Raw genomic sequence first — 17688 nt, forward strand, 5'->3', positions numbered from 1 at the left:
ATTGCTCAATGAAATATTCCAAAACCATTTAGTATCGAATTGAGCCATCAACCTCAATATATGGATGATAAACAAATTTTTTAATGTCCTTGAATCTGTTACGGAGCTTTACTTGCAAATACATGATTGGATTTGCCAAGCGTATGAATGCCGTAAAATATAATTCCAAAAGGCGTGGCTTGTGAAATCAAACACTGTAAATATAGTTTATTATGATTAAGGAAAAGTAAAAAATAGCTCGAGATACACTATGCCACCAAAACTTTACGATAGATATGAAGGTGAACAAATTTCACCGTGATAGTAAACAGGATCGATTACACATGATACAATCAAATATCATCAAAGAATTTTGAGAACAATTTCCAGTTTAAGCATTGAAGAATAAAATCTGGGAAGACAGACGCCATTGATCAGCTGAGATCAGAAAAAAATAACAGCAGTTTGCCAACTGATGGTCTGCCCATGTTAACAGATATCCAAAATGATAACAGGTCGGTATATGCTGAGCAGCTCAACGGAAAGACTTGGATGAACCAATCAAACAGTTTACACAGAACTCATACCCACATCCAATATAAATCTGGTCCGTATTCCCGCTATAATCACTGTACAATTTGCACCATCTCAGCATTTTTGAGGGGCTTGTGCAATTTCTCCAGGCAGCAGAGCTTCATTCACAAGAAACAAGGATGAAAAAATCAAAAAGACTTGGCTCAAGTAAATTTAGCCTAAGACTGTGGAAAGTACTTTTTCGCGTCAGAATCTTCCTCCCACCCTCACAAGGAGAATAGAGGCTGCACTCTGCCATCTATTAATTCTTCTCAGAAAACTCTAAAAGCCATATCACAGTGAACCAACCATCCTCCAATGACTTATAAAAGCAAATACTATTTGATGAACAATCACCGTGCGAGCTTTAGTCAAAAGGGAACAAGCAAACGATCATCATTGACAAACTATTTCACAAAATCCCGTTCAAAACCCTCTGGTAATAATCATATTGCCTAGTCCGCCATGCATCCAGACTGCTGCTAATGAGGGAAAGCACCAAAGATACACATTGCTGCCAGGAGAAAGAAAAAGTTATAGCGAACAGGCAAAAAAGAATTCCAGTCTAGAGAGTAACTAATATTAATATTAAAACCTCTTCGGTTAAATTGAGATGGAAACGCTTTCGTAGGTTCTGTATTGTCCGTGGACCACCTTTAAAGCAGGGGAAATCAGAGTCCTGATAACGACATTAGAAAACTATTAGCTGAGAAAATCAAGCATGCCCATCCACGTTCATAATAACAATAAAAAATGTACACACAATTGACTCCCACGACTACAAAAAAAGATCAGCTACAATAGGTGTAACTTCAGATCATGATTTAAGATTACAAGATAAGACTACATCAAGCTACCAAGGCAAGGACATATGGAAACCTCAAACCTCTATCTCTCTAACCTTAGATCAAATAAATGTAGGACCCGTTGTTTAAGTTATCACAAAAGGTGTTTATCTGATACAACTACTTTAATAGGCGCACATTTTAGAAATACCTACTTTTAGCTATTCACTATTTTTAAATTCCAAGAAAAAAATACTAAAGCAACTATGCTCTACAAGTCTTTTTCCTTTTCTTCAAGAAAAAAGTTACTTAATGTTATAATTTTGAACATGTACTTAAATTTAAAATAATTTTTCTTTTATAAAAAAGAAAAGTACAGTGTAAATCTTTTTTCTAGATTAAACCGCCCTCGTCAATCTTGCATACACATTGAATGGGCTAACAGTGATGCTGGATACAGCAAATTTTTATTTAAATCTTTTTCCTAGATTAAACCAGAACCTCGTCAAAATTGCATACACAGCCTGATAACTGTATGGTTATTCCATGGGCTAATATTCATGCTGGATATTTAGTGCTCCACCATTTCCTTCCCGAAAAATTAGAACATACACAATCTACAGGGAATTGCATGTTTGATTGTCGTCCTCTATCACAAAGCTCTACATCTACCTCTAAGATATTAATTGTTTATTGCTTGAATCTCAATGTAATATGACAAAGTTCATCCTGTTAGAATAATTGTTAAATTTATGTATGTTAAGAGTAATTATTAAGTCTAAAGTAGGGAGCAGTGAGTTGGGAACTACTTCCAGCTATACCTATGAGCCTAGTGCACTCTATGAATTGTACTTAGGAATCTAGGGTAGTCTTTTGATCTTTCATCTTCCATTGTATCAGTTTCTATCATTATAAATAGAAGATCACAAGAGGGATCTCTTAAGCCCTCCAATTTTATATTATCTTTTTATTCTCAGCACATCCCAAAACCAATTGATTTAGGTGAAGTTGTTCAACCGATATTTAAGCACCACAAGAATTAAGGTAACTGATGCGAGACTTTCCAATATGCCCCCTCCCCCCTCCCCTCCCTTCCTAATAGAGGTGGCATTTGAAAACAGGGAACAAAAAGATATAGGAATTGGACTAGCAACCAAAATTAGATGTTGATCCATAAATATATAGGGAAATATCGAGTTGAAACCGTGTGTGTATGTGACAGCACATGAGGTTTATTTATATAGAGAGAAAGAAATCAATATAATAATAGAGGAGATTTGGTAACGTCTACTAATAAAGATATGATCATAGAATAATACAAATATTATCTTGATATTTCTAATTATAAAGATGTGATCCTTACATTTGTAATTATATAGATATGATCCTTATTAGTGTAATTTTAACACTCTTCCTCTAGCTTCAGCATACAATTCATACGTGTTTATCTTGCTGCAAATGCGATTAATCATAGGTCATCTTAAAGATTTGGTGAATATGTATGTCACTTCATCACTAACGTTGACAAATCTAGCAGTGATATCTCAAACTCTAGTTTTTCTCTTACCAAATTACAATTTACCTCAAATATATTTGGTTATTTCATGAATGACAGGATTAGAGTCAATGGGTGATGTGTCCAGATGTCACTTATAAGATGCATTTGGGATTTTTTTTCAAATTAAAGTTCTTTGATAAGTAGCTTTAGCCATGACCTTACATGTGATCTTGATATTTGTAATTCTATAGGTATATGATCCTTATTTTCTCACAACACAGCCTGTTATGAGAAATTGGAATTGGTCAATGAAAACAGGCACAGTAATATTGGACAACACTGGGCAACATGGAGCTAACATTTACCTGTAACATCTCAACAAGAAGAATAACACGCTCAGCATGCTTACGGCAAGTAAGGAAGCCTTGAATGCATAAAACCTGGATTACATCAGGAAACAGAATAAGACAAATTTAGAGCTAGTTTAAGAAAAAAAAAACCATATATGTTTTACCTTGAAATAATCAAAGAACTCGCTTGGAATTCCCTCAGCATCAGAATCCATGACCTAGCACAATCACATTATTTCTGTTAGGTGCATAGAGGAAAGCTAGTAAGTGTCTGGAATGACCAAATGGACACTCAAGTATGGATGTGGATTAACCAGCAAACAATTTCAGTTTTACCTCAAGAAGCTCTCGGGTTAATTTGAAAGGTGCACTTTCAAAATTAACACCACCAGGTGAGTTAGAAAGCATGAAACCAAAATCAATATGTATAATATGACCTTCTTCATCCATTAAGAGGTTCCCATTATGCCTATCCTTCACCTGGATTAAATTAAAAACAGCAAAAAATGAGAAGTGGGTAGAAAATCTTCAATAACAAAAAGTAAAATAGTATGATTTGATTTGCAATTTAAGCCGGTAATACACCAGTTTTAGAAAATGTATGCATGAGCATAGTAAAAGGTTTCAGACCTGAAGAAGGTAGCAAACCAGGGAATATCCGGCCATACTTTCTACGAAGTTCCTCTGAAACAAAAACATGTAAACAAAACATCAAATATTGAATCAAATGATATTGTCTTTTATATTTTTAACATAAAATAAAGATGTTTGTCACTATATAACAGATTTATTACATGATGAAAGGAACAACATTCAAATGATAAATGGGAGTAGGAGGATAACCCTTTAAATTAAAAACCTGCAAGAAATCGCTCTAGACAATTATGCCGGAGAAAAAAATGGGAGATGGGGGCAGCAGAAGTAACATATGACGGTGGAATGCATTTTTCAAGTGAATGTTTGAATGTACTGAAAGAAAACTTACTATAGAACATCCAAGACAGGATTACCTAGGAGAAGAAAAGAAAAAAAGGAACGCCACTGGTTAAAAACATGAACGTGATTTTGTAATGGGATGCTTGTCAGGTGTCATAAATAGGGGATTTCAGAGTATAAAAACAACACGGAATTTCAGAGTAGATTATGCTGGGTTGTCTGTGGAATCCTTTTTTAACATAGACGTACATATGCTAAACTACGCAGTTATGCAAAGTTAGTATTTTGGAATTTTCTTAGGTGGCCAGGTTTGTTAGGTTGACTTGGAATTTAATATTTATCATATGTATTAGTCATGGATCATGAGGTGGATTGGGATCTTGTGACAAAGAAGGATAAAAAATCTTCCCCAGTTAAACTAATGGGAAAATAAATAACCATGATATACATGTTTCAATTCAGTTATTTTCTTTTTGAATGTTCTATCTGTATACTCAAAAAAAAAAATTTAAATGTCAAACAGTATTTTAGAAAGTGGAACACAAGCTCAATTAAGTATTGCATCTTATAAGATGAACAAGGTCAGTCCGCAATAATACAGAGAATCTTTGAATCTATACATTACCTGGGCAAGTTTAAAACTTGGAGAATCATCTTGATACTTGGCAATGAAAAATTCACGTAAACTTGAGATGTTAGGGTACCTACTCTTTATAGAATGTATAGAAGCCTACAAATCACACATTTAATAATTAGTAAAGACAAAAAATGTAGAATTTTAATAAATATGAAGTATGTAACCATGGAATCACCGTATCTGGAATTGTTTCAATTAGAGCAGTGTAAGAAGAAGTACATAACACTTCATATGGGCGCAGCCAGAGAGGTAAGCCAGCTTCTTGGAAAATATCTGGCATAAAATGTAATGATAGTAAGCAACATAACAAGAAACTCAAGGAAGAAACTGCTGCATCCTACTGAAGTAACCTAGTTTAAGAATACAGTAAAATAAGATTCAACAATGCATCATCAGAAAATCTCAGGTGCAACTAGAAAATACCATTTTTGCTTTTTCATACTTCCACATAAATTCCCAACTAATGCATTCAACTATAATCAAGTGCATTTAACATGTATGAAGGTTCACATTGAAGGTGGGACTTAAACAGAGGTCACAAAGACATACATTTGATCCTAGAAGAATAGGATCTCTCCCATGACTTGTATTTAGCTTGATTTCCATTTCACACAGTTAAAAGGAAAGAGAATGAAATTTCTGAAGTAAAACAGGTTCAGCTGCTTAAGGCTTGCTTTGGATCCAGAAAGGAGTGTGAATAGAAAGGAAATGAAAGAGTAACTCGATGATTTTTTTAGTTTAGGTATTTTCACATTCCCCTTTCACTCCTGCTATGCTCATCATAGCAGATGCATAAAGCATAACCAATGACTAGAAAGAATTAATATAAAAGAAAGAAGATTGTTATTCAATTGGTTCATTTGAAACAGTACATTAGTCTCTATACATAGAGAACTCTACCCCTAAAGTAACAATTATAAGGAGATCTCTAGAATCTTCTATTGGCTTCTAGTGATACATTTAATATTCTACCAACTTCTAGTAATACATTCAATATCTTACTTACAACACTCCCGCTGGTGAATGGATATCTATCATTCCTAGCTTGCATGTGAGATCATGAAATCGTTCAATGGAAAGACCTTTTGTAAACAAATTTTCTAGCTGAAGCCCAAATGGGACATAGGAAATAGTGATATGACCACTAATAGCTGACGTATTATCACAATAAAGGATCATAAGTTCTTCACATACCACTTTAAGATCATTTAAAATAATTTTCAGGCATAATGTTTTGTACTAGACCTTGCAACAAAATTTTGTTTCTTACTTCTCCAAGTCAAAAAATTTCCACCCAAGAACATGCAATATCTTGTGGTAGATTTACTATCTGTGACAGACCTTGCATAATGTGCATTAGTATACACTTCCATTTTTAATTGTTCATTTCTCTTGAACAATAATCCCCTTCCTGGACTTGTCTTCAAATATTGAAGGAGTTTGTTTATAGCTTGTAAATGTCTCTCCTTTGGATTATGCATGTATTGACTGACGACACTCACAACATAGGCTATATCCGGTCTAGTGTGAACTAAGTAAATGAGCTTCCCAACAAGCCTTTGATATTGGCCTTTATTCACAGAAGAACTACCTTCATCACTCTCAATTTTATGGTTTTTTTCTATAGGAACTTCAATGGTCTTACAATCAATCATACTTGTTTCTTTGAGAAGATCAAGAATATACTTTCTTTGGGAGATAAAGATGCCTTTCTTCGAGTAAGCTACTTCTATCCCGAGGAAGAACTTGAATTTCCTAGATCTTTCAGTTCAAATTGAGCAACAAGTTTTTCTTTCAAGATTTGTTTCTCATGTTCATCATGTCCTGCAACAATTACATCATCAACATAGACTAAGGGTGGTGTAAGTTAACTTTTTGGGGAATGCTTGATGAACAAGGTATGGTCACCCTGACTTTGTCGATACCCCATGGAGATCATAACATGAGTGAGTTGACCAAACCAAGCATGGGGTGACTGCTTGAGTCTATAAAAGACTTTCTTCAACCTACATATTTTATTCCCTTCTTCAATAGGCCTAAACACTGGGGGAATTTCCAAATAGACTTCTTCCTCTAATTGTCCATGCAAGGAAGCATTTTTCACATCAAATTGTTGTAATTCCTAATGAAAGTAAGCAGACAATGAGAGAATGGTTCTAACTATATTCATCTTTGTCACTGGAGTACATGTCTCCTCATAATCAACACCATAAGTCTGAGTAAATCCTTTAGCTACCAACCTTGCTTTGTAACGTTCTAATGTACCATCAAATTTATACTCACATTATAAACCCATCAATGTCCTACTACCTTTTTATTCAGTGGCATGTTAACAATTTTTCATGTTTGGTTCTTTTCTAAGGTACTAATCTCTTCATTCATGACTTGAACCCAACTCTCATCCTTTAATGCTTCTTCAACTGAAGTAGGGACTCTAATTGCATCAATGACAGAGAGGAAACTTTGGTGCTGCATAGATAGGTTTTTAGTAGTCACAAAATGAGAAATAGGATACTTGGTACAAAGACCGAGTTCCTTTACTCAAGACAATGAGCAAGTCATCAAGGATAGGTTCACAATTAATATTCAAGGAATTTTCCAAACGTTCAAGGGTGTTAGAAACAGGAGCACTTACCCCCGGGTCAGATGATTGGTGTTGTTCGTGGATCAGGTTAGATTTCTTTTGTCTTCTGTGATATGTCATACAAAAGAAATTCTTTGGATGACTAATTTCTGTGAGTTCACCCAGACTCGGGAACAGAGTTGCCTTTGCTAGCAACAACTTCAAAATCATGGGTAATTTCTAGAGTAGGCCCCGATTTGGGAACAAATATGCCCTTGTAAGAAGCAACTTCAGAGATATCCATACGAGATGTGTCAGGAGTACTAAGAGTACTACGAGATGGTTCTTGTATAAAAGGGTTAAAAATAACTTAAGACTCAGAAGACTCAGCTTCAAAAGAACTCTTCCCTTAAGTTAAGGACGTTGTTAAAAGGATTTTGTTTCATCAAAAGTAACATCCATGGAGGTAAAAGACTTTCGACTCGGAGGATGATAGCAACAATATCCCTTTTTATTAGATGCCCAGCCAACAAATATACATCAATAAACGTGACAAACCACTTAGCCCCATAAATACTATAGTTTGATGTTGGCCCCTAAATGTCATAATGAATTAAATCAAAAGGATGGACACTCTTTGTATTACTAGGAGGATATGTGGCCTGATGGTGTTTTGCAAGTTGACATACATCACATTTAAATGGCTCAAAAGACTCTTTGGAAAATAAGGAAGGCAACATGAACTTTAGAATGGGAAAGAAGGGATGTCCTAGATGACGATGGAGAATCCAAATTTGAGAGGACTCAAAAGTAGTGCAAGATTGGACACAAGAGGTACCTATTTGGGCACTAATACTATCTTTAGTTCCCAAGTTGTTAAAACAATACAACCCTCTCTATTCCTTAACAGTTCCAATCATCCTCCCTATGGCAAGATCCTGGAAAACACAATGAGTGGGAAAGAAGGTTACAAAACACTTTAGGTCATGGGTAAGTTTTTTAACAGAAATAAGATTATTAGAAAGGTTTGGAACATAAAGAACATCTTTAAGATTCAAGGATGGCAAAAGGCAACAATAATGTTGTATCCAAAAAGAGAACATATGATGTTAAAAGAGATGAATGAGGGGTCATATGGTCTATGGTACCAGAGTCGAGAACCCAAGAGTTCTTACATAAAACTTTAGAAACATTAAAAGATAAATTGAAGTTCTTACCAGTCATAACTAAAGAGCTAGAACCAAAAGGTGACTTACTGGTAGACTGCATAAGAGATTTCAAAGGTTCAATTTCCACACGTAGAGCATGTATTTTTGAAGTTAGAAGCTCAACATTGCTAAGTGGAACTGTCATGCTTAAGTAAATAATAGGATTCCTTAGCCCCCTCTTAACTAAACGAGAACAATAAGACAAAAAAGCTCCAGATGTGGTAGCAGCAACGACAACAACAACTCCGGCGAGGGTTTGGCAACAACTCTAGCAAAGGTCGGGCGAGGTCTACGAAGGTCCGACGAGGACCGGCGAAAATCCAACAACAACTCCGATGGACAATAGGGTGGATAAAACCACAAGTTGGGTGCACTTCAGGCAATCCCAATATTTAAAGGAAATGAGTGCACTTCAAGCAACCCTAAAAGCAACTGTAACTAAGATAGTAAAAAAGAAAAGCGAAAGCAAGGCTCCTAAGATTGGGAGCTCTAATACCAACAAAGAATTAATATAAAAGAAAGAAGATTTTTATTCAATTGGTTCATTTGAAACAATACATTAGTCTCTATATATAGAGAACTCTACCCCTAAAGTAATAATTACAAGCAGATCCTAAAATCTTCTATTAGCTTATAGTTAGCTTCTAGTAATACATTCTACCAACTTCTAAATGCATTTAATATCCTACTCACAACAAAATAAAAAAAACAGATTAATATTCAGAAGAATTATATGCAAAACAAAGACCCTTAATCCTGTCATTTTGGGCATACTCAATACATTAAAGCATAGGCAAGTTATAAATCAACAGATATTAAAAATGAAAATTAATCCAAAAAGGGAAGCCAGTGGTATAAAGAATCAGGGGTCCAGGGGAATATAAGATACATCTTCTAAAACCATACTCAAAAACAATATTCTTGTTGTGGAAAACATATACCAAAAGACAAAAAAATCAAAAAAGGCAAAAGTACTTTTTTGCACATTCAAAGAGGAATGGTAAGTTCAGAACATGAGGCGGCATAGGAAGAGTCTGAAAGAGACCACCTACCATAGAAGTGTGAAATAAGTTGAACTGCCAGATGCTCCTGCCTACAATCATCCCCGCTTTTTACAATTACCTATGATAAATAAAGTGGAACTATTGCCATCATGTTCAAAAGTTGTGATCTTAAAGCACACGTACTAAAATAGAATAATCAAATAACTCATGAACAAAAAGCTGACCACAATTTACACTACAAAACCATGCTGATATATGAAGACACATGAATATAATATCACAGCTTTCAACCAATTGGAAAAATCGAAGTTTTGATTGCTATAACACTCATTCTTGATTTGAATGTGAATTCTGTCATAATATGCGTAAAACAGATGTTACAGTAACAACACACAAAGAATGAAGGAAATATTTCTTTCATGTCAAATGTATAGACAAATTTCCATGGCCAGCCCATTGTTCCAACAAAGAATATTCAGTGCCAGACTAACTTTTATGTAGAGAAACCATGAAGAATTTGGTACAGGTAATCATTAACCTCATCACACAAAATTGATGAAGAAAATTTCAAAGCAAGGTTGAATTTGGTGTGATATAAATCCATGATTATTTTCTTATAGGGCGCAATATAAATGGTTTATCCCAATTGATATTGCATGATTTTACTGCAGAGGAGCTGAATTCCAACTCAAAAACTGATGTTTACAAAAAGCTAACTTGTCAAGAAGTTGTTGAACTTTCTTATGGTTGCACCTCCATAGAATATTCTTTCATTGATAATGTTAGTTCAATTTTTACAAACCATTTTTTTGGTCTAGGAGCACAGGAATCTTCCACAGTAAGTTATCATATGTTCAAGGTGTGAACATTAACAGCATGACAGGGGTTATCTCTCCAAGCAGAGATTACTGGGTACACAAGCCTCAAACCCAATACTTTGCTTAAGGGGAATTCATAATTTAGAGAAAGGATTCCTCATTTCAGAACTTTCTTTGATTGATTGTTCAGAAAAGGATTCAATATATATCAATCAAATACGTAAACAAGATTAAGTTGTAAGCAAATAAAACTAAAATGCATAGAAACTGGCATAATATTAACTCAAGTTCAATGGGAGAGAGGCTCGCCAGAGATGATAAGAGGATGCAGATACATGTCACAGCCACCATGGTGGACAGAGTTGTAATCACAGATCGGCGGAATTCCGTAAATAGCAGCACTATAGTGGCTATTTAACAACACTGTATTGTACCCAACCTTTCTAGAAATTATAATTCATACATTATTACAATTGCAAAACATTATTTTCTGACTTGGATATCAATTCCAATGGAAAAGTAATAAATAAATAAAACACTTTCCTTTGGGTGATATACATGTGTGTGTCATGCATTTCATTTTTATTTTATTAAATTCCAGTCTTCATGACATTAAAAAATTATGACACACCAAAAGAGTTCTTTGGATTGATAAATATACGTACAGATCGCAAGTCCCAACCAGGTAAGTTCCCATGGACAGAAGCTTTGCGGATCCTCTCTTTCTTTACCTCCCAAAGTTCACCAGACAAGGCATCACTAGCTTTGGGGATAATTCCATTAGCCTGTTTAGATGAATCATGTTATGTACGACAACTTCATACTTCTATGGCTAAACAAAAACAAAACTTACAACTATATTGCCCTACCCTTGGTGGTGCATCTGATGAATCTTGACCAGCACCTTTCAAAGGGAGTCCAAGGGGTGCTTCTCCCTTTGCTGCCGCAGCCTAGCAAATTTAAAGTGTTAAAAAAAAACAAAAGTCGTAATTTGAAATGGGAAATGCCAAATAAAGACATGAACAATCAATTTGTAATTCAAATCTGTCATATACTTGTATTGCATATGATTGGATTTGATTAGTTTCAGAGATTATACACACTCGGAATATATCGGAATATGTGAGTGTACAGACACACACATATAAACTGTTTATAATCGTATTTTACAGTCATATTCTCTTTTGGTTGGTACATTGGTGAAAATTATGTTATTAATCTTAGATCCTTCCTTATACAAAAGAAAATTTTCTAATTATATTTTGTTTTCCATTTTATCAACAATTGATTAATTTAAATAGATACAAATAACTTCTTACCCCTTTTTTCCAATTTTACTATATAAAGCCAATTATTGTCGACAACCCAAACAAAATATATTACATTGATCCACTTTTCACCGATATATTTAAACTTTTCATATAACTGATTATAACAATAATCAATTATATTTATAATTGGTTATTGAAATAACCTATTAAAATAATCCAATCCAAACATACACTACACGTCGAGGTGTGAAAAGCATGATCCTTCACTGAACAGAATGAATTTACATAATCCATGCTGTTGGTTCTATACTACTAAGAACTTGTGTCCTGCATATGCATAGTTAAATTTTTCATGTTCTTGATTAAATTATCATATAATGGGATATCATCATCAATATCCCTAAATGAAAGTTACAGACTTACCTTTACTTCCTCTATTGCCACTGTACTTGGAACACGTCGATGTTCCTTCCGCCGTCTTGGTGTTTGATCCTCAATATCTTCCATTTTTACCCCAGGATCAGCTTTTAATACTACCTGCACCCACTCCATATCACTGTCATGTCCTGACCTAGCCATTTCTTGTATACCATCTCTGTAAATTGAAGGATGCGTAATGCCATCACAGAGATCTGCTACAGTATTTTCTGACCTACAACGAAATGGTGCTTTCACAGAAAGATTCACACTAACAAATTTGACTTTTGCATCAGCCACATGGGTCATTGCCTGGTCAATAGCCTCAGCAGTTGATCTGGACATTCTATCATTGCTATTGCGATATGCTTCTTGAGCTGTCCATAATGGATATGCCCAAGGGGGTGGTTTTTGAAAGAAAGCATCTCCATTTGCCAAAGGAATCCCCCCTTTCGAAAGTTTCTGAGAACTAGATGTCTCCTTGGAATTGCTATAACAAGGGTTTTGCACGAATGACAGTATATCAGAAATATGGTTTGCATTTTACAAAGCGCAATATTTTCCACAACGCATGAGGATTATTATCCAAGTAATACCTTGGCATTTCACATCTCAAAACTTCAACACATATCATGTACGGTGCCTTCTCCCTAGAATTCAAGATAATAGCTTCATCTTCAGGTATATGAAGTACACGGTACATGCCCTTTCCCAACGGAAAGCAAACTCCTAAGAATATTGGAAAAACAAGAATCATATACAAGCAAGAGAATAAAGAAAAACTGTAAGCAAATTAGCAAATGGAATACAAAACAGAATTGATACACCAAAATTGCATAATTTTAGGTAATGTTAGGTTATCTAATGGTGAGCGACTGAGTGGAATGGAATATGTTTTAGATTAGAAACTTTGGTCATTTTACATAATATAATCAGGTTCAAAGATGATACTTCATGCTTAGTAAGTAGCTCTTGTCCCAGTTTTCATTAGTTAGTGTTTTTGTTTGCTTGCATTGATTTTTAACATTTAGATATTTTGTTAGTATTTTTCTTATCACAAGTTTAGATATTTTATGCTTTTAAATTTCTTACTTATGTTCAAGAAAGCTAATTATCAAAGAAAAGGGAGGGAGCATGATCCAGTGCCATAGGCCATAACAATGAAGACTTGATGTCATAGCATATTGAAAGTTTGACAATTGAAGTCTAGGAAAGTCTTTAAATATTCAATTGCAAGATGCTGGAGCACTGGAAACTGACCACGAAATGTACTAGGCATGGGAATTAGTACAAGAGCAGTAAAGTTGAGAAGTTCCGATTAGTAAATGGAAAAATTATATAAAAAGGGTCTTTTGAGCCTCAGAAGGAGTGTTTACATCCTGGAAGGCAGAGGAACAAAATGGATAAAAGTTACCATTCCATATTTAGGATACTTTTATGGTGAACCAGAAAATGCTTTCACTTTATGTCCACCAAAATGGAGAGAGACAGTGTCAGAGCGAGAAAAAAAAAGGATGTTGTTGGATGGAATGCTTTCCATTATGTTGTGCTCTATCCCATCCTATTTTAAGCAGTTCTAGCAATGGAAACTAGTATCACATTTGACTCCTTTGCACCAATCCAAAGTCCAAGTAAAAACTATAAGAGACAACTATTTCCAGTACATGATAGAAAACTATATATCACTGTATGGAAAAACACTGCCAATCTGCTTGATGTAGTACAGTTATATTCCAAGCAAAGAAGAAAAGAAAAAAAAAAAAAGATAAGCTCTTTGAATCTTTCACCTCGGAAGGTGGCATCACTGTTTGGAACCAAAAGACAAATTCGTATGAAATGATGTATTATTTACTAAGTATGATCGATTACAAGAGTAGACTCCTATAATCCCTCAAGAATAGCTCCTTCAGAGGTGACTAATACCTCAGCGCAGTTATAGCCAAACAATAAAAACAAAATCGTAATCAATCCGCCTTCCCTGTTGCGAACCTCTTATATTCCTTCATTCCCTGTAACCAGTTCTGTTCCACTGCAATGTGAAATCTCTCTTTTAACCCCAGCTAAGGTATCAGTTGGGCCCAAATCTTCTTTGGGAATAAAATACCGCCTCCAAAAATTTTCAAATTCTTTGGCCGTAACATGTAATATATGCTAGGATGAAAAACATCACAAGATATTGGTGGAATCCATTTAGTCCAATTAACATCACTAACTACTACCATTAAGAGTTAAGAAGTACCTCCAATATTGTGAGCCTCTATTAAATGTAAATTGATCTCTGCAAGTGACTTGAAACACAGGAATAACAAAGAATATGTACATGTCAGAAGCACTAGATAAAGAAAACATTAAAGGAAAATGTAAGGAAATAACCTCATGCAGGGCATCTTTGCGGTCTTCTACTGGAAATACATCCACTAGCCCAAATGATGTCTCACATAACGTCAGCACAAAATCCAATGATTCGTGGTAAGCTCCTTTCCGGAACTGCGATGGATTAATTGGAAGTGGAGGTTTTGTTCCTGATTTCTCATTTTGCTGCTTTGGTGATCCGGGATGCTTCTGCCAAAGTAACATGAAAAATCCAGTTAAGGCATAAAATTTTATATAATGAGAAATTACCATGTCTCTAATATTAAAATCAGCAAAGGTATGAAGAATGTGAAAACAGAGTTGGGGATGCATTAATACTAATATTACACTTCTAAGTTCAAAATCTAACCTACAACTACAATCATCTCTTAAGCATCTTTCATGAATGCAATGTGTCGTGCATTCATGCCCATTCCCATGATATGACTGTTATTGAAAAGGAGCGCAGGTAGCCAATAATGGGGTTGCCAAAAACGTAATGGATGTTCAGATCGAGATTGATGCTGTAAAATGATTTCTATCAGATGACATAGTGGCCTTAAGCAATTTGTATAATCGAAAAAAAGTTATTTGTGATGCCTTAGCATGTGCTAAATTCGCAGATTTCGGTTTCACGTTAAAACAATACACAAATAAACTAAATGTAAACGTTAATGTATGTTCAACACACCTCTTTCTGCCTTTTTGACCCTAATAGCTCAGAATCTTCAATTGATCGATCACGGTCTCTAAACAATTTACGGAAGAAATTCTCTGTACCCGGACTACTTTCATACAACCCACCATTGTTTTCACTGGCTGAACTACTTTTACTGTCTTCAGGATGCACACGGAAAATTCTTTTGAACAAAGAAAATTCAGAGGGTTCTTCCTCAACATTGGTTGTACCATCTTCAATTTTGTCACTTGTATCTTTCTTGTCTTCAAATTTGTCCTTAAAGAATTTTCGGAAAAACCCTTCTTTTTCATCCTCTTCAGCAGGCTTTGCACATTTCTCTTCAGAATTTGCAATATCTCCTTCGTCATTCCCATCCTTCTTATCCTCAGACTTCTCTCTGAAAAACTTTCTGAAAAAACCCTCTTTTTCTTCATCCTCCATTGTCTTATTGGGTGTTCTATCCTCGGAATCATTCTTGCTATCACGAAACAATCTCTTAAAGAATCCATCTGAACTAGAGGGCAAATCCTCATCCTCACCTTTACTGTCTCTTAAGAGCCTTTTAAAGAAACCATCCCTTTCAGATTCTTCATCATCCCCTCTACCATCCCTTAAGAACCTTTTAAAGAAATTATCCTTTTCAGAATCTTCGTCACACTTCTCAGACGATTTACGGAAGACAAAAGCCTCACGAATCTTCTGGCCCAACTCATCTTCACCCTTGCTATCTCTTAAAAGCCTCTTGAAAAAACCATCTTTTTCAGACTCATCGTCATCTTTCTCCGCTGACTTTCTAAAAAGCAAAGCATCTCTAACTTTTGGACCTGGCATAAACTTCTTAAATAACTTGTTTTCCTCAGTAGATTGCGGACTACCATCCTCCTGCAAATTGTTTCCTGATGAAGGTGAGAATGACATAGACCTCTGAGGGAGCGGTGAAGATGTTAGTGACAACAATCGCTGTTTTGATGAGAATATCTTATTCAAAACTTGGCTCTTGCCTCCTGGGGTTGTAGGAGCACTTTGAGGCCTTATCAAGGGCGGCCACTCACCCATTAAGGTGGCTGCAATCTGGCACTTTTCTTGAATCCTACTAATTCCTTCATTATCATCGGAGTCCTCAAGCTCTGCCAATAAGAACCAATGCACCTTCAAAGCAATCTTAAGCGACTTGCAGCAGACGTCTATGACGAACTTATCCAAAGATGGACTCGGCTTGTGTATCATCATGTAACATACTTGGAACAAATAACTCTCAATTCCGTGCAAGGGAAGTGTGTACATTCTATTACACAGGTAATCACGCACCCCGGAGTGGTCATGCTTGTACAGGTAGCTAACAGCAATCCACTCACAGAAGAACGATGAGTCAAAGAACCTGATGAGCCACCCATTTTCACTGGACTCACTTGTCAAATTAGGCCTCGACGCAATTTCCCTGGGTTCATCGACCTCCCCACGATTCAATCCTAAGAGCCTCACCATTCTCAACCTACCATAATCATTCCGCCAATAGGAAACGGCCCGATTTGAATTAAATAACCAGCTAAAGCATACTTAAACCCTACAAATCCCTAAAACCTTCCCCGAAAGCCCTAACCCACCCACGAATCGAAATCACCACCCTCGTCAGTTATCCGATTCCAGCGTCTACTTCAAATTCCCAGAAACCCTTGCATCAATCGTGAAAAAGATACAGCGACACAATCCACATATTTTCGTGATAAAGTTACATCGAAAATTGAAGCTGCAGCAGGTACAACCGTGGAATCTTCCCCCTAAAATTGCAACAAACTTCAATTGGAAGAAATGAAGGTACCTAAGTTGCGCGAAATGTGAATCTGGCGCTAACCGCATGAGAGCGTGAAATTAAATCAAATGCCGCAATGAATCTCCACGCCCTGCCCAAAACGACGGCGTTTTGATCGGTGGCAATGGAGCGGTAGTGGTGGTTGTTTTCTTTGTGAGAGAGAGAACGACAAAGGGAGGCACGAGTTAATTACTAAAACCATAAAAATAAAAACCAAAAATAAAAGAAAAAGAAATGCTAAGTTGCGCTTAACTGTGACATGCACATGCACAGTCCTAGTCCTAAGATCGTGGGGTAGTAAATTATTTCCCTCCATTCCCGATTAGAGTGAAGTTTGCGAAAAACCGGGAGCTCTATGTTCATATGCTAAGTGTGAAAGCATTTAGTACAAAACAAAGCTTGAAATCAATTATTGGTATTCAAAATTGAAAGTTAAATTTGAAGTATTTAAAAAATGTTATTAATAGCAATTTTTGTATGATTGAATGAAAATTTGTTTTATTTGAAATAAATTTCTAGTGCTTATTACTTATCATGTGAGTATAAATACATGAATTAAAAAAAATTAGAAAATATTATGTATTCATCTTTTATTATCGATGAGTAAGATATTATGCGATTAAGAATTTTATTTTTCTTTAAGGTAATGAAAAATTATTAATATATTTTAAAATATTAGTTTAATTTGAAATGTCACGATATATTATGATTTTTAACATGAGCTTAAAAAAAATATTGTCTAATTTTACACTAAATGTCTTTGGCATGTTAAAAATAAATATATAATTGCTTTAACTACTAATTTAAT

General features: G+C 35.3%; 1 protein-coding gene across 3 annotated transcripts; it reads right to left on the bottom strand.

The window, feature by feature from the left end:
• Window positions 1-251: 251 nt before the first annotated feature.
• Window positions 252-17097, bottom strand: LOC114164315 (phosphatidylinositol 4-kinase beta 1-like). Of its 3 annotated transcripts, XR_014984412.1 has the most exons (17): window positions 15083-17097; window positions 14413-14601; window positions 14279-14327; window positions 12636-12768; window positions 12046-12529; window positions 11221-11301; window positions 11017-11136; window positions 9582-9651; window positions 4934-5031; window positions 4747-4851; window positions 3816-3869; window positions 3522-3665; window positions 3350-3403; window positions 3201-3275; window positions 3058-3117; window positions 1148-1231; window positions 1018-1066 (listed from the first exon to the last, which is right to left on the bottom strand). XR_014984412.1 is itself a non-coding variant. In XM_028048947.2 (16 exons), exons 1-16 carry the CDS (start codon window positions 16553-16555, stop codon window positions 965-967), a joined length of 3315 nt encoding a protein of 1104 aa, XP_027904748.2. In that variant the 5' UTR covers window positions 16556-17094; the 3' UTR covers window positions 252-964. The 3 variants fall into 3 exon arrangements, 1 of the variants encoding a protein (XP_027904748.2); XM_028048947.2 differs by lacking the exon at window positions 3058-3117 and having other exon boundaries at window positions 252-1066; window positions 15083-17094; XR_014984413.1 differs by lacking the exons at window positions 1018-1066; window positions 1148-1231; window positions 3058-3117 and having other exon boundaries at window positions 3195-3275; window positions 3350-3423.
• Window positions 17098-17688: the final 591 nt, after the last annotated feature.

This window comes from Vigna unguiculata, chromosome 9, assembly GCF_037176805.1.
Source record: "Vigna unguiculata cultivar grain cowpea cultivar isolate G323 ecotype 2 chromosome 9, ASM3717680v1, whole genome shotgun sequence".
Lineage (NCBI taxonomy): Eukaryota > Viridiplantae > Streptophyta > Magnoliopsida > Fabales > Fabaceae > Vigna > Vigna unguiculata.